Raw genomic sequence first — 26,497 nt, 5'->3', positions numbered from 1 at the left:
CCTTTTTCTAATACAACAATTGGTATGAGATATCAAAAGAAAATACAGCATCAATTTAAGTATGTATAAACTTATTGTGCCATATTCAGAGAAAGCAAGAATAAATGAAGTTCTGAGTGGCAGCAAAATATGATGAGAATAAAATCTAATCAGAAAGAGGGGAAAATAGAACAAGTCCAAAAGTGGAAATTGTACCGGAAAAGAAATGAACTGGATTAATTCTAGTGAATGGCTGAAAACTCTAAGCTCTGAATAAAGGGCATCTGAATGAATGATACGTGAATACTGAATAAAAGGCATGAAGGATATTGAGAAACATTGAACAAATAGATCACCATGAAAGATGCTGCTGGAGAGTCCTCTATCATTCCAATTTGATAAATACAGCACAAACCAGTATTTGTTCAAATTGTGCTCAGTCCGCAGTCACGCATCAGCAATTTTGTGCCTTATTTATGGTGGTATAAAAATAGAGATTTTTTTGATTCTTTGGCTTGGGACAGGGGTTGCTTCTTCCTTCATCTTAGGCACATTATTTGTTAAAGGAGAAAAATTGTTCCTAGGCATTAAATTGAAGTCTTCTGCTTTATGCTGAGGAAGCTTTTCTGCTTGCATCATTACCGTATTGATACACTTACAATTTTTTGTTGGCAGAAGTGCTACATGCTAACAGCAACATCCTATTGAAAATGGAAGACATGATAAAATTGGTGCACAGAATAGGCTGACAGGAAAGCCCTTTCAAAACAGCTGTGTTAGCAGTGGAGCACTTTGATCTTCAGATGATGTACATCTCTGAGTGATATCTTTATAATCTCTGCAGAACTTTAAGACTATTTTATGACAATGGCACTAACTGATACTGTACTGCAAGGCTGAACAAGCAATAACAAAGGTCCAAGAACAGTAGAGGAGTCTTTTCCACCCACACCAAGCTGTAGCTCATAGACACTGAAACACATTGTTTGTGGCTTCCAGAGGGACACCATGAATTCTGAATTTTTAAAAGTTTTATTTACTTGTGCTTGCAGGGCAAATACCATGGTAATCCCATGCATATAGCAGTAATCATCTCAAACTGTTTAAGAGAAGAAAGAAGAATATTGGCTGCAGCTAGCATGCCTGTACAGGTAATGAATTACATTTCATTGATCTTCTCCATGTTAATCTGCTCACGTGCTTTTAGGATCAAAGCCTGTCCTCTCATTCCACTAGAGAAATTTGTGTGCACTAGGGGTTGCCAAATGCTGCCTTTTAAACTCATGTTTGTTCTTCATTAGTGGCTCTACTGCTGCAAACATTGCTTTAAGTGACTTCTATGTCATAACTAATCTTCAAAGATTTTAATCTATGGGAAAGGCTTTAAAGAGATTATTCTTTGCAAAACAGATGTGTATACTTTAAATTATGCAATGCATTAATTCATATTAATTATGCAATGCAAAAGACATTCCACCTGATATGTTGCAAAGGCATCAATAGTTTTTATGTTCTTTGAAGAAAGAAACTTTAAAATTATATATAAAACCTATTTGGGGGAAATTGTTACATCGTTAAAACCCAGATAGAATTTTTAAGTCAAATGTGTTCTTGTTAATCACCTGTGTATGTAATACATATTCTTATATGATTATTGCAACATGGGTCTTTTTCAGAATAATCCATGTTTCAGTTTCTTTAATTTACTGGATGTTTAATGTTTGCAGTATACCCACACCCTTTCACCTTTTGGCTTTCAAATTTAAAGCAGCATGTTTTTCAAATCTGTGGAACTAAATGGATTTGTATGTTTACCCCAGTCTCCAGCTGGTTGAAGACCAGCTTCTGAATTCCCTATGTATGCTGGAACTTGCAGTACAGTTACTATCACTCATTGTTATTACTCAGCCACCCATTATCTGTTCAATGTGTTGCAGGGGCCGCTGGAAAAGTCTCTGCAGAACTCTATGGTTTCAGAACGACAACGAAACGTAGAACACAAAGTGTCAGCCATCAAGAACAGTGCTCAGGTATTTTTTTGTCCCTTTTGCTGTTTACACAGCCATGATTTTCATACAGACATACCTGAACTGTCTTTAAGCTGTGTAGCACAAATACTTTTTCTAACAAGCTCTGTCAACCATTTTGCATTATTCTGAGGACCTCAGCCCAGGCTAACTACTTAGGACATACCTGGATCCTCAGATTTTTACAGCTGCTCTGGGTTCAGTGTGAGAACTACCTATTTTAAAGCTATCACACTCATCCCTATGTGAGTTGCCAGCAGACCATTGAGTGCAGTAAGACTATGCCTACTGTCTCTAAAAAGATGTGAGGTTCAGTAAATGTAATTTTGCAACTTCACCTCTTTACTTAGGTCAGCAGTAGCACGTACCAAGATCTTTGTAAAGCTGAAGGCTATGTGACATAATTACATGTTTTGGAGACATGAAGGGAGAAGAACATTGGGAGCTGATGATAACAACTCTCCAGGAGTTTCCCATACCATTGCAGGGCAGAGCTGGGCTGAGCCAAACCTGTAGCTATATCCCATAGAGACCTTGAAAGCTCGGTCAGAGAATACTTGCCCATTCAGTTCAAGGCAGGATAAGGATTCAGATTACCTACAGCCTTTTTCCTATCCCAACACCACATTCAGCTTTACAGTAGTCTCAATGTAGAAGTTATATTTGAAATACCTGCCCGTATGCCGTTCAAGAGCAATGCTTTTGGTATACTGGAAAGAGGTCCTAGTAACATTCTCTCATAGTGCCTCCCTACATGGGGAAGAAGGGTTGAGAGATGAAACCCTTAAAAGGATAAAGCGAGCTTTAGAAGAACATAATGCTAGATCTCTATCTATCTATAAAGTTACAAGATAAGAGTTGCAGAGCAAAAGCAGACAAAGCTGCAACGCAGCAGCCTACCATGCTGCTGCTTTTGCCTGTGTGGGGAAGCACAGCCATCCCTGAAAGACCAGTGAAAATGAGAATGATTTCTAGATACAAGGGGTTTTTTTTAGTAGGTAATTAAGTTGAACACAGAACTCAGCCAGCTCCTTCAGTATGTAATTTCATACCTTAGGAATATAATTTAAAATTTAGTCTCCAAAATAAAGAGGAAACCAAAATGGTTAATTCTGTGTATCCTAATTTAGCAAATGATTTTTTATATTTTCACACAGACACCTAACGTGCATATCTCAGGGACCTAAAAAAGATTGTTTTTGAATTGTTGGCAGAATCAAGGCTTCCTATAAACAGCTCAGAAACAGACCTTCGAAGTAAAACAGATGATTTTTTACAGTTTTATTTTCCTTCTTTTGAATTATCATTGTTCCGTTACTAGAATAAACACCTGCTAAATTTTTTGCAGCACATATGAAAACAAGCCCTTGCAAAAAGCCAAATCAGCAAAAATGTTTCATTTCTTCACCCAAATTCTTAAGTAATTCTCTAAACAAAGTCTCAGAGCTCTGCTCCTGTCTCTGGCTCAACCTTTCTTGGCCTTGCACACCCCATTCCAATTTCCATTGAAGTCAATGCAAAATTATCCATTTGCCTTGCTTTAAAATTCCAAGAAGATAATTACATTATTGGCATAATAATTTCAGTTTAGCTTAGGCTAAATGTAATAATTCCTACTTTCTACTATGTCATTGAATTAGTAAACAAGAAGTGGTTCAGCTGTATCAACTACTGTTTGACTGTGGGAGAGGATAATAGTTGGCTTCCTGAACAAGTAAGATAAATCTGTAGCTATAAATGTGCATTTATAATTCAATTGTCTTTTTTTTTAAAGTTTACAAGACAGTTCCTGAGTTCCCAGAACTGCTTAGGGATTTTCAAATGGTAGGAAAGGAAAAATACTATATTATACATTTGTCCATTACCAAACAAATTCCTTTTTATGTCACTGTGAACACCCAAATAATTTTACTTTCTTTTCCCTGGGAAAGATGACTGACCAAGATGTCAAATACTTGGAAGACTTGCAAGAGGAATTTGACTTCAGGTATAAAACAATACAAAGCTTAGGTAAGAGTTTTTATAATAATTTTTAGATTCTCTAGGAAATTGCTGATTCCACAACTAGACCCCAGCATCAGTTTTTTTGGTGCATTACCCAGATAATACATGTAAACATAGAACCAGATTCTTAGTTTATATAAAGTTATAGTCTTGGAACATAACGACTTCTTTCGGGTTAAGAACGCTAACAGGATCTTGTTGAGCAAATATAGCTACTTTCTATATATAAGCTGCATAATAGCATGAAAAGTGGTAATTTTCTTAATTTAAAGAACACATTTTTCAATATCCTCACCTTTGACGTGGCCCTTCCAAGGCAGGATGCAGAAGAACTTCTTATTTTCCAGAGCAGAGTTGTGCAAAAGTGATTTTTTTAGTCTCTAACTTGGCTTTCTGTTCTTTTTTGACAACAGTGGTGATAACCAGCTGGTAAGCACTCTGAATGCATGTGAGTGGACTAACATGATGATTGATGATTGAGATCTGCACACAGCAACAGTCCTTGCATGATCTCTTTCAGAAAAGAAACTGAGGTCCACTTGTGTCTGCTCAGATATCTTCATACATTCTCCCTTTGAATATGCAAAGATACTGGACTTGAAATGTCCGAGTTCTTAAACATGTCAAATCCTATATGTTTAAGGCTGGATATGGCCAGGCAATCAGAAGAGATCAAGTTGCCATGGTTTAATGAGTTGTTAGTCATCAGGCCAATCATAATTATTGATCATGTAGATGATTGAAACCTGCCCCACTTGCAAAATAAAACATGTTTACATAAATGACTTTCAGGGCTTAAAATTTCACTGTGTCAACAAATGCTCTGCACAGCACAGCCAACTTGCAGTACCTTACAACACGTGTGAGAATTGCTGTGGCTGAGCTGACAGTCAGTTACTTGTCTGCCTCTTTGAAACATCCACCCTAGCGTAATGGGAATATGTCAGTCCAGAGCTCAGCAGAGACACAGTTGGCACCAATTTCTTTTTTGAAGGTAGCATAAAAGGTGCAAGAAGAGCAAAAGGTGGGGGAAGGCGTGGGCAGGGGACGAGCTGCATATGAAAGAGCATGGGGTAAGCTTGGGGAAGCTTAAAACTAATGCATGATCCAGAGAAGAAAAAAAAAAGTTAAGGAGAGGGGGAAATACCCAGTGATCAGTACTCCTGGCTGCTGCAATCCCCACAGCGATGAACAGTTATCTGTTTCAAATGCCTAACCTCCATGCTCTCAGCCAGTTGTGTAATTCACATCAAGTCCAAAGAGCTTTAGTCTTAACTGCTGACACCACAAGCATATTTCAATAGTGTACAGATCAATCACTGATCCAAGCCAGATGTATATAACGCACATGAATAAGAAATTTATAGATTTCTAGGTATGTTTTCTACCTTTTCCAATTCCACATACACATCTAGAGAGTCAAGTGGTAAAACCTTATCTTAAACTTGTACTAAAGTTAGTCCATTCAAATTAAATACACTATTACATAATCTACTGATGTCTGCAGTTTATTTTTTCACTAGTTCACGCTGCAGTCTGGTCGGGGTTTTTTCCCCTCCTGCCCTTACAAACATGCACACACACCCACACATGCATTTATACTGATTGTTTTCATCCCCTGCAGAGCAGAGCGACAAAAACAGCGCCCTCATTAAACAGGAAATGTTAGCGTTGCAGGCGATGCTCAATACTTTAGACTACAAGAGAAAGGTTAGTGACATGTTTTGTCATTTGTGGTTCATTTGCTTTCTCCCCTTATTCCCACACTGAATACTCAAATGCATATGCGTGCCTCTTGAAATTCTCCTCTCAGAAGAACAGACAAATAACATAGGGGTTAAAAATCCACAAAAGGCTTTGGTGTGTACAGGTGGTTTTGACTAGCAGTTAAGAAATTGGCAATTAAGTAACAACTCAGTCAAGGATATGGTTCTGCACACCTTGAAGTGAGGCGAGGGCATCACTTCACAGGACCTCTTATGTACTGTGCTACATGGGTAACTAAGGTAGCAATCTGTAGCTTTTGAAGTAAATAAAAAGTATTCAAAGTAAATGTAATCTAATAATTGCAAAGAAAATAAAACAAACAAAATAACACCAAGAACCCACCAACAGTACCTTGCTCTGTTCAGCAACAGAGACTTGCAAATGACTATTCCTCTGACCACTTCTTTGCTGGCACAGAAAACAGTACATTTAGGCAATTTCTTTGACTCCGTGTACTTTTTACAGTTAAAAGCAAGCAAGCAAAAAGCCAATGAACTGGATGTGATGCAAAACAAAAGGAGAACTTTTTGATCTTGACAGTGCTTGCAAGTGTTAACTTCTTGGAGGTGTTATGCCCACAAAGAATGCAACAATCCTCCCTTCTACCACCAACTTCCCCCCCCCCCCCAAAAAAAAAAGTTTTACTGAGGAAGAGTTCATAGAGATTTAGGATTAATTTCAAGTACAATGGGTGATGAATCCAGTCACCTCTGAGTTAAGGAGACTGAAGTGGTAGGGACTAAATACGGTTACTTTCAAAATAATTTTAAAAACCATCATCAGCACTTTATGATAATTGCTGAATTTTGTGGCTGTTCCCTGTGGTCAGTTTGTGACACCTTTCCTATTTTACAGGAAGTACTCAGTAAAATAGGGCGTGTGATTCATGAAATCGATATGCTTATGAGCAACATGCTGACTGAAGAGCTGCTAGACTGGAAGAGACGGCAGCAGATTGCCTGCATTGGGGGTCCTCTCCATGGTGGGCTCGATCAGCTCCAGAACTGGTAAACTTGCCTTGAGCTTGTGTTTCCACCAAAAACCACAGGAAGTCTGCTGCACGTGAAATGATCATTCCTTTAGATCCGTTGCCTTGCTACCTTGCAACAGCAGCAAATTCATTAGCAGCTAAGCAAGTAGATAACTAAAAATACAATTTGTTTTGGCAGACAACATTTGCTATGCTGAACTGATCACATTACAGTGAACTGCTGAGCCTGAGCCGTGGCAGTCACTCAGTTTTTGGTTTGACAGTTTTTCCAGATACATGATACATACTCAAGCAAAACTCCTCAGAGGGTAAGAACTGTGCTGACTGAATTTGTCACTGAGGACAGTGGGAGTTTTGTCTAGGCAGGAGCTGGGTAGACACTTTATGCTTTGACTCACTAAGTACGTCACTCCTCCAGACTTCAAACTATGCAGGAATTGAATGGCAGTAGTCTCTGTGGTGGCAACTCTAAAGGTGATTGCAATTAAAAAGAAAATCGCATTATATTTTGAAAGATAATGGAGACAGAGAATGTCAATGTCCTGGTCATTTCTCTCCCATCAAATTTCTCTTCTGGAAAAGATGAAGTAAAAAGTGAGAAGAAAAAAGGATAAAAATCAAGAACCTTTTTAGGTTTAGGGAAAAAAAAAAAAAAGTATTTGCTGCCTTTTTTGTGGGGTTTTGTGTTTTGCTTTTTCTTCTACTAAAGTATTTTTTTTTCCCAATGAAGATGTTAAAAATTGCTTTAAAAATGTGATTTTATACACACATACCCTATTAAACTGTTAGCAAGTGTGTTTGGATTTGATTTTCCTTATTGTTTTTACACTTCCTCAGTCTCGGTAACTTGCTCATTTTATAAAAATATTATCCTTTTAAAGAGTACATTTTGCAAAACTACTGAGCTGTAGAAAAGAATTAGAATTGGCACAAGTGCCCTGCATGTAAAACATCAAGACTGTGTATATATTTCTTCCAAATTATCACAGGGAGTGTTGCATGGCTGTTGATAAGGCCTGTTGCATAAATATTTATCTTGGAAAATAAAGTAGGTAGTTTGCCTGATGTATTTATATACCCCTGTAAACAAAAGATGAATGGACATGAGTTTGGATAAGGCTGGAAAGCACCAATCGGTACCGATTCCGATTTCCCTAAGCAAGAACTAACAAGAACAAGTAGCGTTCTAAGAAATGGTTTACATGAAAGATTGCAAACTAATCTTTTGTCTTGCTGTAGTTTTACGCTGTTGGCAGAAAGTCTCTTTCAAGTTAGAAGGCAATTAGAAAAACTGGATGAACTGTTGACCAGACTGACTTACGATGGAGACCCTATCCCAGTGCAAAGACCTCAACTGCTGGAAAAAGTCAACTTTCTGCTCTACAATCTTTTCCGGAAGTGCGTAAGCCATTGTCAATGTTACATAACTTTACCTGAACTGACACAAATTTACTGGCAACAATGAGACTATATTGTTAAGAAGAAAAAAAAAAAAAAAAGGAAAAAAGTTTGAGTCTCTTTCTTAAAGACCAAGTTTCCAACATAAAAAGTATGTACAGCTGTCATCAAAACTCCCAGAAGATGAAGGTGCCAGGCATTTTCTCATGTGTAGCAGTTAAGGGTTTGTGATCAAGTTCTACTCTAAATGAACACACAAAATCCACTTATTTCAGAAGGAGTTAGATACATACTGCTGGGAAAAGTTGTGGGGTTTTGGGGGAGGAGCTTTTGTGTTTTGTTTTGGTTTTTTTTTTTTTTTAAGAAAAGAGGCAGGTGTTAATTTGTTTCTTGTCTTTTCCCCACCAAGACATTCTTCTGTCGCTCAATTCACCCTTCTATGAATAGATTTTTATCTAATGTTTTCATTATCATCATTCCTCTTGTCTTTTGTACTGGCTATACTAGAGATATACCACAAGTGACTATCTGAAAGCAAAAAATGGTCAATTTTTTTTTATAAAAAATGAAAAAAGATAAAATGACTGTTTAATTTCATTAGAGCCAGGCTCAGTGTATTTTCATACTCTGTTTTATGGTTCTGATAAAAGTCTCAGTCTTCCAGACTTTTATCAGCCTAGTATTTTAGGACTATTCAATTTGTTTTGTTTTAATTTTTAATGTATTCCAAATAACTGTTTCTTATGGGACCAATTCAACCATAAGTTAGACCACTGGATCACTTTGAGAACTGAGAGTTGGAATACAGACCTCCCACTTCAGCAACTGTAGAGGAAATAAGTCTCTAAGAGATACGAGCACTCCACCCCCATTCCCCCCAGCTGTTTGTTTATGCATATTCCTAATAATTTGTTTCACCACTTTTCACACAGTTCATTCGTGGTTGAAAGGCAGCCCTGCATGCCAACACATCCCCAAAGGCCGATGGTTCTTAAAACGTTAATACAGTTCACTGTTAAATTAAGGTAAGGAAAGGAAGTCTGATGTAAACTCCTTCCTTTGCGTGCTGCATTTTATCTTAGGAGAATCTAGAAAGCAAAGCAGACCAACTTGTGTTAGACATCCTTCTGACTCCAGGGAAATTTTCTGGAATGGGTATATGAAGGCCACAGAATCTGTCACTTGTGATAAGTGGCAATAAAGAGTAAATCACTGTGAGGAAGAAAGGCAGATTGTGGACAAAAGTCAGCACTTTCAGGATTCTGCATGCATTGAATTCTTGTTTTAATGACTTTGCAAACTGAGTAAATCGTGATCTACATCATACAAGCCAACATCAGAATATTCAGAGCCACTCTTGCACGTTGGAAAGAGAAACTTCTGCATTTTGGGGAGCTCCGGTCAATCAATGACAAGTTATTTCTCTGCCACTAGCTTCTTGCCTGACTTTGCGAAAAGAGCAAAGATTGGAGAGGAACTCTCATCTCATTGCCACCTCAAAGCAAAAAGAACACGGGGAGGGCTGGGGGCCATGGAAAGGGTACATGAAGGAACATACACTTACATCTACAGTGCAGCCACAGATTATACAAATCCATCTCTTAATACTTCTTTGCTGTCTCTCTAGCCATTCCCTCAAACACATACTAACTTTTCCACTTACTTGCAGGGTGGGTAGAACACCTGCCACTGGAACAGCCAAGGTCTCTCAGAGTATACAACCCTGTAAATCGTGATATAATCCTAGATGCCTAATCTGTTTTCAGATTATAATTGTTTTACATACTTTGCTGTGGAACCACTGGTCTAATATTTTCTGGTGAGAAATTTATTCTATTAATACTCACTTTTACATTTTCTGTTTTGAAGGTTGCTAATTAAATTGCCAGAACTGAACTACCAGATCAGAGTGAAAGCAACTATTGACAAGTAAGAAACTTTAAAGTTAAGATATTTTCTCTCTCCCTACAGAGACAACACAGTTTTTCAATTGCTATCTTATCTGATTTAGAAGGTACAAAAAAAAAAACCAACAAAAACCCAAACCACAAAACCCCAACAGTTAAAACATCAGGGTAATGCTTTTCTTTTTTTAATGTGGAAGATTTCTTTGTCTTTAAAAAACAAAAAAGCCGCTACGTCCAATTGCTATTTTCAAATTGGAGGCAAGAAATCCATTTAAGATTTGTTTCAAGTCTTAGATAAAATTCATCAGTCTGAAATAGCAGCATCACACAAAAACTTTAAAGCAAAACTATTGCATTTATGAGATAGTTAGCTTTGAAATACCACTTATCTCTGCTTGGTTAATAGGCCCAGTACCTTCAATGCAGCTGCTCCAAGTAGTACATGAAGCCTTGTGCTAGAAAAGCTAGTGCTGTAATTAGTAACTATGGCAGTTTACAGAATTTTACCCCTGCCTGAAATTAAAACTGCTACATAAACTCCTCCTTTCTAAAGGTGTTTGGTTTTCCTTTCTGTTCCCATTATTTTTTACAGCAGTCCCAAATGAACAGGATCCCCAGCTGCTTTGGTTTATTATAATTTCCTGAGCAAAAACCATCTGAGCCTGTCTATACTATGTTTGTGAAAATAGTGTTAACGCTGCCTGGAGTATTTCCTTTTGAGTTGATGCATTTTCTTTCAGCAAAGTGTATTATTTTGAGCAATACCCAGTACTGTAGAGCACGCTTGGTTACAGATAGGTCAGGGCACCCTAGCGTGATAAAACATGCGGCAGAAAACTTGCTGTCAAAGTATGATTTCAAAATTAGCAAAGGTGATCCAAGTCCTCAGTGCCCACCATCCCCAGCCACAGGTACCGGCTACCTCCCTTCTTCTGGCTGTTGTGCTTCTGCAGGCCCCTAAAAAACACCCTGACCACGCAGACATAGATGTTGGCCCAAAAGAAGGAAGGAAAACACCTGGTGAGGAAGGAGCGTGAGAGAAGCCAGGACTGTTTCCCTTAAAAGCTGTGTACTGTCCGATTTGCTGCTGTGCACAAGTTCTCCCAGTACAACATGAGCTATCTACGCCGGCTTGTATTGACCCAGAACACAGGCAATTAGATAGTACTGCAGCTTTGAATACCCACATAGCTTTCCAAATGTGGGGAAAAAAGCTAGATAAAATATACTACTTGCATCTGGCCAGATACAAAAGTCTAACTGGACAGCAAAGAATTCAGTTCTTTATTTTAAAAGTTGCAGTTGTATTAGCAATACAAATTAACTGTGCCTTGTCAAAGTCAACCATCTCAAGATATGTTTCTCAGTACAAGTTATGGCTTACACATTCACTGATTCGCAATCTCTTCCTCCTCCCTGCCCCTCTTCTATTTTAGGAACGTTTCAACTGTAAGGTAAGAAAATAAAATACAGTATTTCTCAATTTATCCAATGTGATATTATTTGAGTACGTAAGTGTAATGTCCTCCATAGTAATCGCAGATTCGTTCTGTGTGGAACACATGTGAAGGCAATGAACATGGATGAATCTGCAAATGGAAGCCTGTCAGTAGAATTTCGACACTTGGTAAGTTTGACTGCTTTTTTCCTGTCATGTACCTCTGGTAGAGAAATAAAAGATTCTTTAAAAACTATGCAGGGAGAACTGTATTAATGTCAAGTCTATATTTGTTTTCTTTTTCCTTATACAGAAAGTTTACTCTTAGAGTCTCTTTATCCCATTCCATCCTTTATCCATTCCATAAAATAAGACTGTATATTTTCACAGAAATGACAAAGCATATCCTAATTAATGCCAGAAAATGAAAAAGACTAATCATGCTCAATTACACCACTTCTCAGAAACTGAGTTTTGTTTAAAAAAAACCAAAATCACACAAACAAAAAAACCAATCAAACCAAACAAAAAAACCCAAAAGCAAACCACACTACCATTGCCTAGGGGAAATATATAATTGAATGTTTTAGATCTGGTTGAAATTAATGCCCGTGATAACTGTCTTTTGAGAGACTATAGCACTGCTTCTGTAACTTCTCTCATATCTTAGTGAGTCATCCTTTCTGACTACACTCCTCACCTATGGTGTTTTTTTGACTTAACCACAGATGCAATGCATCGGTGTAGTTTTGCAAAAGGAGATGGAGATTGACGGTCTTTAGTGCTTTTTTGTATTGCACTTTGCAAGTACCCTAATTAATGCTTTGTTACACTAACTTAGTTCCTTTAAAAACACCAAAAGACTATTCACTGAATAGACTTTCCAAGGCATAGTGTCAGAGCCTTCATCACAGTGTATTTGTATGTTATAAATAAAACCTTGTTATACTAAGAACATCATGGTCACAAATTATGTTCTTTATATGCACTTCCGTCTATAAGTTTCTTTGGTACATAAATATTGTTTTGCTTTATACAGCAACCCAAAGAAATGAAATCAAGTGCTGGAAGCAAAGGAAATGAGGTTTGTGCATTTATTTTGCATGTTATTTTTGATTATTCTCACAAGTATTTCAGATTTATTTTTATTTAAATAAAAGAGCACTGATTTTGAAATATATATTATCTTATGATAGTATAATGAGAACTTTTCAGAAGCACTCAGAAGTTTTAATTACATACCTTAAATTTGTATATTAAAACAGTTACAATAGCAGGCGGGAAGTAATAATCTGAACATATGGATTTCTCTAAGGCTGCCTTTCTAATAATTTACATTTTGAAAAAAATAAGCTTTTTGAGTTTTTTGTTGAAACAAGTTTTCCTGTAGGAATGGTTCTTCAAATCTATGTTCTGTTGGCCAGGTTTACGGCTGAAGTAAGGGTATAATTATATTTGCATCAGAGCAGCTTGCTTGCCTCAACCAGGAGCAGAAGTGTGCTTAGTTTACCAATGCTCATCCAAAGCCGGTCGTAGGTTCCCCTCTTGTGGTGTACTGTACTATGACGTGCTCGCCCTAACAAAACAGCAGGTCCTGTGCACTACCCAGATTTCAGAGGCATGCACCCACCACCTGGCATGTAAGGTGAAAAGGTATTGCCAGTGCTTCTTTCCTAGCAGAGGAGCTTAAAATCCGTACATTCTTGCTTTGTGGAGAACAGAAATCAGAAGTGTTGACATCAGCGCTAACCCATACCCAGAACACTGTGCCCCTGCATTCAGCCGCATCGTAGAGCGCTCCTTCCATTCCTGTGGTACCCTCCAGCACCCCTCACAGCGAGACCACCAGTGCTTCTTCCCCTGCCCCACTCCTTGCCACCTGCACAGCTCCACCCTACATCCTTCTGCTCAACTCTGGCTTCCTACAAACCGTGATTCTCCCCAGTGCCCCGGGTGTCACAGAGAAAAATCAAAACCACAGGCAAGAAAGTTACTGCCTTCATTTGTTCACCTTCTGCGTCACTGGCAGGAGGGGAAAGGAAAACCACGCTGGCAGGGGAGAAGGCAGGATGCCCTCATCCAGCAACTGGAAGCAGTAGGCAGGGAAGGGAAAGGCACGAGTATGCACAAACTCTAGGGTGTGTAAATTAAATTTTACACAGTAAAATTAGCATTGCTCTTTAACAGCAAAAATATGCAGATAAATCTCTGACTGAAGCAAGAGTCAGAAGCTTGCAGCCAGTGATACAGCCTCTGCCAATGCTACCAGAACAGTTAGTGTCTCTCAAGGTAACTGATGTCATAAAGATGCTTCTGTGAATGCCACCTACTTACCGAAGTGAAATAACCTTAAGCCAAACCAGTATTTGGGCATCTCCACACCAGTGTAACCTTTTTTCACAGTAGAAGAGTAAAGTTGTACTGACAAGTTTAAAAAAAATAAAAATAAATCTACTCATATCACAGCCCAAATAGATGTAGTCATACAAGTACAAGTCTTGCAATTAGTCTTTAAGTACAAAGCAAAGGTGTGATCAGCATGGAGAATTTTAACCAAAAACCTAAAGGAGAAGATACTTGTGCACGCTTCACACAGTATTTCTGAACAGAATAACTTGCAACCTGATTAGCAAGACTGAAACTCAAGGCTCACCTCCCAATTACTTTGCTACTTACAAAAGTCATTTGCATCAAGACAAGCAAATGCAAAAACGTGGGTGTAAAAATGTTGGTGCTCTACTTTTGGTAGCATTTTACTCCCACTTTCACGCATTATGCCTTTATAACTATATAAAAGGTGGAGAATTAGGACAGCTGAGCTGTGACATGATTCACCAATTTCCTCAAACAGAGCTTCTCCTAGGTCAAATCACAATCTGTGAAGTCATTATTAGTATGAACAAGTTGGGTTTTTATCAACAGCAACTATAATAATTTTAAAACTTGGTTACAGGATGTTTAATAAGCTGGGAGTGTAGCTAAGTATGATTTGCCTCATTAAAAAAGTGAAAGCTCTCTGTATTTGAAATTTGTCCTTTCCTGTAGATAAGCCTTTTTGCCTAGATAATTTTTCCACAAGAAAAAATTAAGTTTTTGCAAAATCATAATGGGGGGAGGGAGAAGGGGAGTTTCACCAACCCTTTTCAACTTTGTGTCAGCAATACAGGTTGAGCTGGATTGATTCTACCTGTATTAAAACATTTGTGCTCATTTGATGGACAAGTATTTAATGTAAAATCCTTCAACTCTAAACTGGATTTTCCCTTTGCAAAGCAGATTTATTATTCAGATGCCTGAGGATCTCCTGTCATTTCAATCCCTCATTTATGCAGTTTCTTTTGTTGCAGTGACCTGTACATGTCCTGGAGGAGGTGCTCCATGGGAAAAATAAGGCTACGAGGCACGTTCCCAAGGAGTAGTTTTATTTTACGTTGACTGAAAGCAGAGTATTTCAATTAATGGCAGCATTTTGATTTGGGATTTTAAAATTTTGTTTCTTTTTCTAAAAAGTCTGACAAAACAAATATGTGATGGGGAAGGGAAAAACAACGATAACCTAAAAAAAGGACAAATAGATTTTTACAATTTGACTTCTGAGGATGGAAATGTATTTTGAAAGATCTGTTTCCCTGGGGGCAGAGATCTGGATCTTTATAGAGCTAGGCTAGTTTGTAATCAAAACAAAACACTTGTACTACAAACTTTTAATCAACTATGACAAACTTTTTTTTTTTTCATCCAAGAAAAGCTTGGGGTTTTAGTATCAGATTTACTTTGGATTAATTATTTAGGTGGTACTAATTGAAGGAGTAGAAGCCTAAGTATACTTACAACAAACCTATGTTCCCAGATGAAGGCCTACTTGTCATTAAAACTGTGGCTTTTTGTTTCTAGTTTGTTCCTCCTTGAAGTTTAACATCTCTGTTTAAATTGGAATTGTCAATCAGTAAAGAAACTTTAGGAAAATAAAAGTTGAAACAATCTTTATCAGACACAAAAAATAATCTGTTAACTTTTTTGTGTGAAATCTAAAAGCACCATTTTAGAAAAAGTTAAAGCAAAAGTTTAAAGCTTAGAGGTATTGCTTTAACAATGTCAAGGTTTGTTTGTTTTTTGTTTTTTTTTTTAAATTCATCAGAAAAACACACCAGACTTCTGGACTAATTTAATGTCAGAGTTTAACAAATTATTTCCTTTACTTCCTTCTTTTCCTGTTCTACTTACATGTTTGATTATGTGTTTTCTTTCAAAGTTGCATAATCTCAGCAGCTGGATCACTAAAAGTGTTAATGCCAACCGTGCATTCACAATTTTATAACCTACTTACTCCCTCAGGGTCCTCACATGGTGACCGAGGAACTGCACTCCATCAGCTTTGAAACACAAGTCTGCCTGTATGGATTGACTATAAATTTGGAAGTGAGTATTCTAGCCAGATATTCTGGGGAAAGAATAAAAGGCATTTTCCAGCAGCTTACAGAAGAACAACAGTGTTGGGCCAGACCACAGGTCCATCTATCCTAGAAGCTATCTTCAGCAGTAACCATAAGCAGATGCAAGATTTCCAGAACTTCTGGACAGAAGTGTATGCTTCAGGAAGGAAGAGGGGGTTAAAAAACCCAAAGCATAACGCAGCACTAACACTTTTCTCAGCAGCATTTACATACCACATTCATTCTTTCCACCAGACCAGCTCTTTGCCTGTGGTAATGATTTCCAATGTCAGCCAACTACCCAATGCGTGGGCTTCTATTATTTGGTACAATCTGTCAACCAACGATCCTCAGGTAGGTCTTCAGTATGCAAGTACTGACTTTCTGCATTTTCACATTTCTAGTATTTGGTTACCAAATGTATTCATTATAAAAAGGCTGTGTTTCCCTCTTAAACTTGCCTTATTTTCTTCACGTACACTGCTAGCAACATCATACTTTAACATTGTTCGCCTTATCTTTTTTTCCCTGCCCATATACAAAACCATATGCACACTTAGCCTTCTTTTTTATAGGCTAAAGTAGTAGTTCTTAAACTAAGGAAAGGTGATAGCCCTTCTCCACAACTTTTCTTGTTTGAATTTGTCTTTTTCGGATGTGTTTGACCAAAATTATGCATGGTACAAAATAATTCTACTCATACAATTTGAAACTGTCAAAGTAGGCATATAGGCAGGTCTGTAACGTACTTAAGGGCTGCTTTTTCTCATGCATTTTATAGGAGCTAGTGCTTTCTATGGAGAAGATCATAAGTGTCAGGTAGCACCTTCTAGTGGCTCTAACTGTGAGCAAAAGCAGAATCATTCTTTCTCAGGCTCCAGCTGGCTCAGCACATACTTTGGATTCAGTCACTGTTACTGTATTTGCAAATTGTAGGCTAATGCTGTCAATAGCTCTCAGGCTTTCAGCTGGGGATTAGTGGCAGTCACATAGATTTTCAGAGGAGAAAAAGGGTAAGAATGGGCCTAAGAATAATGGCAGTCCAGCTTATCAGCAGCATGGGACTTCATTATCACCCTGTGATACTCCAAAGAGTCTCTGCACAGTCGTCAGTATGTTCATTACATGTACAGTCCAAAACTAAGACGACCCAAACAATTCAACAACGTATTGCTGTATGAGTAACGGTTTAAGATTTTCACACACCAAACATACTAAAGTACAGTGAGAATATCTGCACTTATTAGACAGGATTTAAGCCTATTTTCACTGCCTTAACACAAGATGCTGTCAGAAGCATAGCAAGGTATTTTATCCTCCAAGATGCAAACATGGACTCTGGCATTCTCAGTCTCCCCCTACAACTCTGCTCAGGCACCTGAGCGGACCTTGCTGGGTGGCTGCAGGTGGGAGGGCCAGCACATATTTGCTCCAATGTATCCCCCACGCACACCTAATTTTTAACACTTCCAGATTCTGGTCAAGTACTTGCAGCCTTCTTTTACAGTCTACAGTGTATTTCATGGTTTCTAACTGTCTAACAAAGCACTAAATCTGTTGCAGAATTTGTCATTCTTTAACAATCCTCCTTCTGCCACGTTAAGTCAGCTCTTAGAAGTACTGAGCTGGCAGTTTTCATCGTATGTCGGTCGTGGGCTCAATTCTGATCAGCTCAACATGCTGGCAGAGAAACTTACGGGTGAGTGTGTAGAAACACAAAGATTTTACTTGCTTTTGGTCTCTTTTATATAATAGTTACAGGTAATGATTTTAAGCATGACCTCCACTTCCAGACCTGACTTAAAAAATGCCACAACAACATTTTTTTCTTTAAAGAAAAGCATGCGCCAGCTTATTCTTACCACAAAGTGATTCAACTTCTGAACTTCCATGCGGCTCAACTGAAGAAAGAGGGCATCAGAGTCACACTGAACTATGATGTTATTTTATTTCCTTAGCAAGTAATTATCTCATGTATCTGAAATCAAAAGGAAGTCTTGTTGCGTGCGTATGGGGTTTGGTTTGGGTTTTGTTTCATTTTAAGTACCTGCCCTTGTGGGTCTGTTTAGCTGGGACCCATCCTTCACTGGTGACAGCATAGCAGAGAGGCCCTGTAACTTCAGTGAGATGAAGTATTGAACACTTTGATCTGACTGTCCCCCAGAAGGGAGGGGCCTTCAGAAGAAAAGAAAGCTTTATCTGTTAAATATATTTTTATATATTTATAATTTATACTGGAAAAGTATAAAATGTATCGTGAGCTGTAAGAAACTCCCAGCTGAGGGTGTAACGATACCTCTACTGGCAGGCAAGAACAGAAGCATTTGTCAAAGACTGGGGGGAATCTTTACTTTTATTGCTTTCAAAGCTGGGAGGTAAAGACTGGTTTCCCTGGGTAACAGTCACATTTTCTGATGGTTTCTTGGAGATTTCTTGCTTCGTGGAGGTAATGGGGTTGAGAGGTGCCACGGTAAATCAGCAAGAATCGTAAGAAAGAAAAGATAAATTGTCTTAAAACAGGGAAGCTCAAGATAGAATGAAGGCCAAGAGAAGTAGCGCTTGGGCTAAAAAAATGAAACTGAGCACACATTGTTGCAAAAACAAAGCCCTAGACTACTTCAGGCAAACATTCCCAAAACCACTATTACCAGCTACTTCAAAAGGATACAGAAAAACTGATCTACAGCCTCTTAGCATGCCCTTCTCAATCCCTCTCCAAGCCTGGATGTACTGTACTCCCCCTGCCCTGCTACCAAGCTATATGTATTTCAAAACTTCAGAAACAGACTCACCATTTGAGTTTTTCTTCCCCCCCCCCACTCCCTCAGGACAACAAGTCAGTTACAATGATTATCAACTATCCTGGGCAAAGTTCTGCAAGGTACAGTTCCAAAAGTAAAACTAGACTCTTCTTTCTCTTAACTAAGAGTATCTAACATGCGTATCTAACTCTGTCTCTCTGATGCTACTGCTAAGATTCCCACTTGCCATTTGTGGGAATTGTAGCCCAGCACAAATCACATTCATTGTAAAAATTTAACTAGGAAAATAATATTTCCAGAAGTTTAAAGCTTGGGGTAAGAGAATCTACTCAGTTACATTGCTACAGATAGTAGAAACTGTCATTATAGTGTGCCCTACATATTTTTGTAGATGATCAATGGATTGTGCTATTAAAGCATACAATACATTTTTTCATAGAGAATACAGTATTTTTTTCACATGCTTAGTTGTGACCTAAATTATTTCAAGTCACTCAATATATTCAGTAACTTTGATGAGGAAAAGACAAGTTACTGAGAAAGAAGGGTAAACCCATTTTATTCATATTAGCTAAATTATTTAAACAAGTCTAGAACCTTGAAAGGAGGTTCAATGTTCTCATCATCATTTCTCTCAAAATGTAATTTCATAACCATGAAGAAACAATGAATGTGATTTTTTTTCTTGAAAAATGAGGCGCTTCCAATGCATATCTTAAAAATTAATTGTTTTTATGTCAGAGACGTTACCCAAAACAGCAGTTCAGATTTGTCATTCTTGCTTGAACAAACTAGATTATTCATAAGAAACTGAGATAGCCATGTCATGTGGATGTCGTTGGGTGACAGCACTCTCACAATTTTCTTCTTATGTGTGTTGTTTTTGTTTGTGTTTTGTTGTTTGGTTTTGGTTGTTGGTTTGGTTTTTTTTAAACCATTAGGAACATTTGCCTGGAAAGTCTTTTACCTTTTGGGTTTGGCTGGAAGCCATCCTGGACTTAATTAAAAAACACATTCTTCCTCTTTGGATTGATGGGTGAGCAACAAGGAAACTGCTGTATATTGATCTCTCTGCTTTGTCTTTTTTCTTTACTAGTATCAGTTTTGCTATGCAGAAGAGAATTTGCCAATACTTCTGTCTTCCTCTTTCCCATTTACAACTTTTGGAAACTTTTGCCAAAACGGAACACCACTGAATCTCTTAGAAATGCAGGTTTAGATCTATTTATTGGTTCTGTCAGTGTATAGTCAAGTACTGTTATAAATTTTGTCATGCTTCATAGTACTTTGAGCTTGATGCCATACTCCACACGTAAATCACATGAAACTTTTGTCATAGTTTCAAGACCTTATAAAGCTTTTGTAACCAGGCTTTGAACACCTATATAAAGTTTGGCCAGATATATTGCACAGATTGAAGTCTGTATTTTTTTCCAAAAGTAAACCCAATGATTTCCTGTTACACTTCAGGTACGTAATGGGATTTGTAAGCAAAGAGAAGGAACGAATTTTGCTCAAAGACAAGACACCAGGAACATTTCTATTACGGTTTAGTGAAAGCAATCTGGGTGGAATTACCTTTACTTGGGTGGATCAGTTAGAAAATGGTAAGTGTAATTCTCAAACTCTGCAATACATCTGTAATACAGGAGCCATGATTTCTTTGGTTTGAAAGTAAAATTCATGCATATCATTTCTTAGTATGGTTTTGGGCAAGATACAATATATTTACTGAAACCCAAACCAGAACTCTGAAAGTCCACCTCTCAGTTCTTTATATTAATTATATAAGTTCATTAGGAGGTGTACCTGCTTACTGCAGGCTTTAAATTTGTTTCCACATGTGCAGAAAGTGTATCTTGATAGATACTAACATTGGTATGAACAGGTAAAACCCACACCAGCATAAACTGCAAAAGGCAGGCAAAAATACATTCCAGCTGCAGATGCTGATCTACCAGTTACCAGCGGTTAACTGGTATTTGCCTTTGTATTTTTACAGGAGACGTAACATTTCATTCAGTGGAACCCTATAACAAAGGTCGCTTATCTGCGCTGCCTTTTGCCGACATACTGCGTGATTACAAAGTTATTATGGCAGACAACGTTCCCGAAAACCCTCTGAAGTATCTGTATCCAGACATTCCCAAAGATAAGGCCTTTGGCAAACACTACAGCTGTCAGCCAAATGAAGGTTGGGCTCCATTTCACTATTTACCCTTTCTGCAAAGCAGCTGCAAAGTCAAGAGGCAATTTGAGGAATGTGAGGAGAAGAGGAAGAGAACAGATTAAGATGCCTCCTTTAATCAGCATCTGCAAGAGAACTGTTTTAATACATGTCTATCATTTAGCTTCATTTTGTAAATCTATCCCTGGTCTTAGAGGTTACATTAGAGGCAATGACAACAATATTTAAAAGGAAGCTAAGAAATAGATCTTATGGTAGAAAAAGTAAAAAAATAGAATTTCTTTTTCTTGACCAACATTACAAAATTCAGTGCCCAGGTGTTTGAAGGAGATGGAACTGAAAAGTCATCCTGGTTATCATTCTTCATAATTGCGTTACACTGTAGCATGCTGTCTCTTTGATTTCAAGGAAATTCTGTATTTTCCAAACAGCTTGGAAGAGCTGCTTTATTTCATTTCATTTGGTGGAACCCTATAACAAATGTTGCTTATCTGCACTGCCTTTTGCCTACATACTGTGCAATTACAAAATTATGGCAGACAATATTCCTGAAAACCCCTGGCAACTGCATTGGAAAATACAAAAAGGCTAGACAAGAATGGCTCCAAATATGTTCAGGCCCATGCTCTTTCTTGCCCAAGTTTTAAGTCAGGCCATTTTTAGATCAAACTCACCCTTTCTCAAAAAAGCCCTCAAAGGCTTGATTTTTTTTTAATAGATAGTACACATTCTTCTGGACTTTCAATATAAAAAGTTACAATTCCATTTTAATTCAAATCCCCCATTTCAATTAAAATTCCTACACTACTAAAAAATATTTGAAAGGTACAAATGTTTTTCCTCTTCATTTTGATTCAGTTGACTTTGCCTATGCTCCAGTCCTCTAAAAATTTCTGTATGTGCTTAATCTCCTGCAAAAGACATTGCTGAAGCTGTATCTGTAGCGATAGACCTCCACGCAAGCATTTGCAGAACTGAAATCGAGGCTCAGAAGTACCAAGCTTCTAGAGTTATATTTGCTTTTGAAGACCTAACAAGATCTTTTTCATCAGTTGCTATATTATATTCTAAGATAGCGATTCATATCTAGAGAGCACAGTCAATTATGTGACCAAGACCTGAACTCAAAGACTAATCTCAGGAATTCCCCTCATTTTTATGGCTGCTTAGTTAAGCATAAATAGGGACATATCTTCTTTAATAGATTATGGTCTGCAGCACTTAAAGCAGATAATAAATTTCAAATAAATAAAATTACTAGGCAATATTTAATTTCTCTAATTTATTTTTAGTCTCAAAGCCCTCAGATGGAGGAGACAAAGGTTATGTTCCTTCTGTATTTATCCCAGTCTCCAAAATGTAAGTATCCTTACAGATGTATTATGCATCAAATGTTACTTTTATTAAATTTACATACTGTTTTTTAAATCTACACACAAAGGTTTCTCTGCCTCCTTTCCCCCATTCAAATAATTTGGGATAGCAACACATTACATGTTTTTATTTGTCCAACAAGGACTGCTAAAGACAAGAAAGGGAAGTAAAGAACTTCGCTTCTACAGTGCTTTTCCCATCCATGTGGCAAAACATTTGTAAAAACTGAATGCAGACTTTACAGTACTCTGTTTATCTTTCACTGTCTCCTTTTTCTCTCCAGCAGCTGATACTACAAAGTCAGGTTTATCTTCTCTTCCCTTGGTCTTATCTCCTACATTTTTAAATGTATACCAGGCTTTTGGCATGTGCTTACAGGGCCACCAGCAAGCCTGAGTACAAGTTTACCTAACTTAATAAGCATTCATCATACTACACCACTATGCATGAAGTTAGAGGGATTTAGGTTGCTTTCAAGATTATTTTTGTGGTTTTTGTTTTGTTTTTTTAAGCTTAAATGATTCTACAGATCCACATTCTCCATCAGATCTTCTTCCAATGTCTCCAAGCGTTTATGCTGTGCTGAGAGAACACCTGAGTCCCACAGTGATCGAAACTGCCGTATGTTGTAAATTTTTCCATTCATAAGTTAACACTAAGCAAACGGGACATGTACAACACAGATGCATGTTATAAAAAGGCTGCTTGTACAGTTATGAAATAATTAGAGCTCTTTTATAACTTGCTGTATTACATTCTGAAACAACGGTGCAGACACTTCCTATACTAAATGAGACAGGATGCTGCAAGCATACTTGGAAACACTGTTACATGAAATTGTCTGACACGCTGGCCAACGAACCATGAATGTCATAATTCAAAAGATCCCAGAGTTCTTGCACAAACGAAGTCTTTACACTGGCAAATACATAATGATTACACTAATTCTGTAGATAGCACAAAGGACTTGACTTGCTTGGGGAAGCTGCACAAAGAACACAAAAATTTCCAATTCGGCAAACTTGCATAACTTTTCTGTGCCGCAAGTTTCTACATGGGGTACTAAAGTGAGAAATTAAAAGTCACCCAAAACATTTTTAGCAAATAAAACTAATATTCACTAAGTATCTTGAAAGATTGGGAAAATACAGTACCAATGTCCTATTAAAAATATTTTCATCTTTTACTTACTGACTAGAAATTGTGTTCTGAATCATCATGACTTAGGGTACTTAGAGCACTGATGTTCACCCACCAGGGATTTGTCCAGCAGACTTCCATCAGGAAACACAACAGTGGTTTAGCTTTAGCAGCTTTAAAAGAAAACCTCCTTTTTTAATACTAGCTTTTAGTTTTCTGTATATTCAATGATTTATGCTCTTAAAATGGTTATGTATTTAAAAGCCTGTCAACCCCCTTCAAATGCCTCTCTGTAAACACTCCTCCTCACCCACAAAGGGAACAAAACTAAACCAGAATCCCAACTGTTGATGACTGGAAGCACAGTTAAACTTTATATTCATATAGAGGAGTTCTTTAATATACGCCAAGCTGAAGATCTGTTCAAGAGCAAAGTATCTTTTTTTGCTTCTTCACCTTTTCCTCTGATAGCGCTCATCAAAACGGTTCTGACCTTCTAAACTGCATTTGAACTATGTAAGCATTTGCATTTCCCAGGGTTTTAGCAGTGAAAAGAATAGTTGGCTTCACTTTTGTTTATCATCAGGTTCCAAACGTTTTTGGTTTCTTTTAGCACACACAGTTAAGTCTCAAGCCAGCTCTGTTCAGAGCTTCCAAACGAACTGTGACCATTGCTATCTTTTGTGGTCATAACTGGACAAAAAGAATGTGTTTGGTGATGAATTGAGAGAGTCAAATACAATCACGTTGCATTTTTTAAGGGTACTAGAGAAATGGTTCAGTGCTGCTAGATGGTAGGTGAATTTCTAGAGGCTCTTACTAGAAAGATTTTCAAGTTCCATTTTCTCCCCCAATTTCTAGCAGTTCTGGAAGATTTTTAAAGAAACCCTTCTTTCCTTTTCCAATTCTATTTACCTTGCTAAATGGCAACGAGGAAAATACGGAGTTTTTTTCTTTATCATCCTAAATTCACTGGCTAAGTATAGTGAGCAATCTGTGTTATTAAAGCAATACGTTTTCTCCATGAGATGCCAATAAAAAAAGCACTGTATAAGATGCAGAGAGCCAGAGTGAAATCTACAGCAGGACAAAATATCCTACAATTCAGTCTTAGCAAGATATACTTTCTGCAGTCTTGCCGAATCCCCTTCTATTCCCCCCCCCTCCAGATTCTCCTACCCTTCAGGAAAACAGGACTCCAGTAAGAATCCTGCTATACATATCCATACACTGCAAGAACCACATTCATTACAAAATTTTTTTTCATTATAATAATTCATTAAAAAAATATATTTATAACTGTTTCCCACACAATGTTTTTTAATGAGCATTCCTATATTTTGTAAAGAACTAGAAATAGGATCCTCAGATCCTTGCCAATGTGTATTACATTGTTAAAATGACACTGCAGTTACCTTGAGCCAGAGAAAGTTTCATCTGCAGTTATTTTCAAATGAACAGCAGTAACTGCCGTGAGACTAATCTTTTCCTTCTTTTCTTCTAGCTGAGTTCTCCTTACTCAACTGACTGAAGTTCACATATTGGAAAAATTAGTAATCATGTGAACACTGAATGGGTTAAAGATGCAGTTTGTTTTTTTCCCCCATCATCTTTGTAAATCAGCATTTCCTGGAAACCATTATGATGTTATTCTTGAGCCACTGTCTATTATCAATACCATGTAAACCAGGAATCTTGTCCCTAGGGATTACAACTAGCCTCCTGCAAGTCAGAATTGCTGTCCTCACTGATAAAAGGCCAAATCCTTTATGGCTTGGAGATCACTTGACTTCAGTGGAGTCCAGCAGGGACAAATTTCACTGGCAGAATTAACATACAGAGAATTGCTTAAATACAAGAGTATAAGAACAAAATGTTTTGCTTCTGAAAACAGCATATAAGGATAACTAGAGACATTAATGCGTTTGGGGAAATTAGGATTTATTATGTTAAATAGTTTGTTTAATCATCATCTTGTATACCATTGTCCTGGTTTCAGCCAGGATAGAGCTGGTTTTCTTCACAGAAGCTAGTGTGAGACTATGTTTTGGATTTGGGATGAGAAACTGTTGATAATGTGCTGATGTTTTGGGTTGTTGCTAAGTAGTACAAGGACAGTTCAGCTTCTCATGCTGGCCTGCCAGCGAGAAGGCTGGGGGTGCACGGGAAGCTGGGGGGGGACACACGACCAGGACAGCTGACCCAGGCTGGCCAAAGAGATATTCCCTACCATAAGACATCATGCCCAGTACATAAACTGGAGTTAGCCGGGGGGTGGAAATTGCTGCTCGGGGACGGGCTATTGACCACCGGGTGGTGAGCAATTGCTGTATTGGGCATCACTTGTTCTTGTACATTCCTTTGTCGGTATTATTATTGTTGTCATCATTGTTGTTTCTTTCTCTTTCTGTCCTATTAAACTGTGTTTATCTCAACCCACGAGTTTTTTTTCTAATTCTCTCCCCCATCCCACTGGGTGAGGGGGAGTGAGTGAGCGGCTGCATGGTGCTTAGTTGCCGGCTGGGGCTAAACCACGACAGTCCTTTCTGGTGCCCTAAACCACAACTGTTGATTTAGCTTCTGTTTTAAAGAGAAGATTCTCATCCCCCTGAGTTCAAATGTCCCATAGGTGTCTGGGGTTTGCTTTTTTCCAAACATGAACTACCTTCAGCATAGATTTTTATCTGCCACCACAGCAGAAGTTGTGGAAGGCAGGCAAGCAAGGCTAGGAAGAGAAGGTAGTTCCAGAAAGGAAACCTACACGAAACTTGTGGTGTCAAAGGCTGTCTCCATTTTGCCACTGGAAGAGAGAGTTAGTAAAACTTACCCTCTGTCAAAATAGCTGCAGAAGTAAATCTATTTGTGCATGAAGCACTCTGATACTACAACAAGTACTATCAGAAAGTCTACAAAGAAAAAATTCTGATCTAACAGAGTTTGGATACTAGCTGGTAAACGCAGACTGTGAAGCACAGTTTTTAAAAAGAGGTACTGAAGAGCTGAAGCATTTGCTGACCACTGGGCAATTTGTGCTACATGACAGAATATTACATGCCTGTCAGACTCATTTAATACGCAGAATAACTAGT

General features: G+C 37.9%; 1 protein-coding gene across 1 annotated transcript in view; it reads left to right on the top strand.

The window, feature by feature from the left end:
* The window catches only part of STAT4 (signal transducer and activator of transcription 4), a 39,035-nt gene extending 14,039 nt beyond the window's left edge, over positions 1-24,996 (top strand). The window contains exons 3-23 of the mRNA XM_010294732.1: positions 1,032-1,130; positions 1,917-2,009; positions 3,938-4,016; positions 5,635-5,720; positions 6,633-6,784; positions 8,008-8,166; positions 9,099-9,191; positions 10,036-10,095; positions 11,510-11,527; positions 11,607-11,700; positions 12,551-12,595; positions 15,847-15,930; positions 16,200-16,298; positions 17,508-17,643; positions 18,773-18,825; positions 19,648-19,742; positions 20,177-20,313; positions 20,709-20,900; positions 22,187-22,253; positions 22,781-22,889; positions 24,913-24,996. Coding sequence (XP_010293034.1) covers positions 1,032-1,130; positions 1,917-2,009; positions 3,938-4,016; positions 5,635-5,720; positions 6,633-6,784; positions 8,008-8,166; positions 9,099-9,191; positions 10,036-10,095; positions 11,510-11,527; positions 11,607-11,700; positions 12,551-12,595; positions 15,847-15,930; positions 16,200-16,298; positions 17,508-17,643; positions 18,773-18,825; positions 19,648-19,742; positions 20,177-20,313; positions 20,709-20,900; positions 22,187-22,253; positions 22,781-22,889; positions 24,913-24,939 — 1,977 coding nt within the window. The 3' untranslated portion in view covers positions 24,940-24,996. The remainder of the gene's footprint in view (positions 1-1,031; positions 1,131-1,916; positions 2,010-3,937; positions 4,017-5,634; positions 5,721-6,632; positions 6,785-8,007; positions 8,167-9,098; positions 9,192-10,035; positions 10,096-11,509; positions 11,528-11,606; positions 11,701-12,550; positions 12,596-15,846; positions 15,931-16,199; positions 16,299-17,507; positions 17,644-18,772; positions 18,826-19,647; positions 19,743-20,176; positions 20,314-20,708; positions 20,901-22,186; positions 22,254-22,780; positions 22,890-24,912) is intronic.
* The last annotated feature ends 1,501 nt before the right edge of the window (positions 24,997-26,497 follow it).

This window comes from Phaethon lepturus, unplaced genomic scaffold (genome assembly GCF_000687285.1).
Source record: "Phaethon lepturus isolate BGI_N335 unplaced genomic scaffold, ASM68728v1 scaffold5729, whole genome shotgun sequence".
NCBI classification, from domain to species: Eukaryota; Metazoa; Chordata; class Aves; order Phaethontiformes; family Phaethontidae; genus Phaethon; species Phaethon lepturus.
The sequence above is the reverse complement of the archived record's forward strand: the minus strand, read 5'-3'. Positions and strand labels throughout refer to the sequence as shown.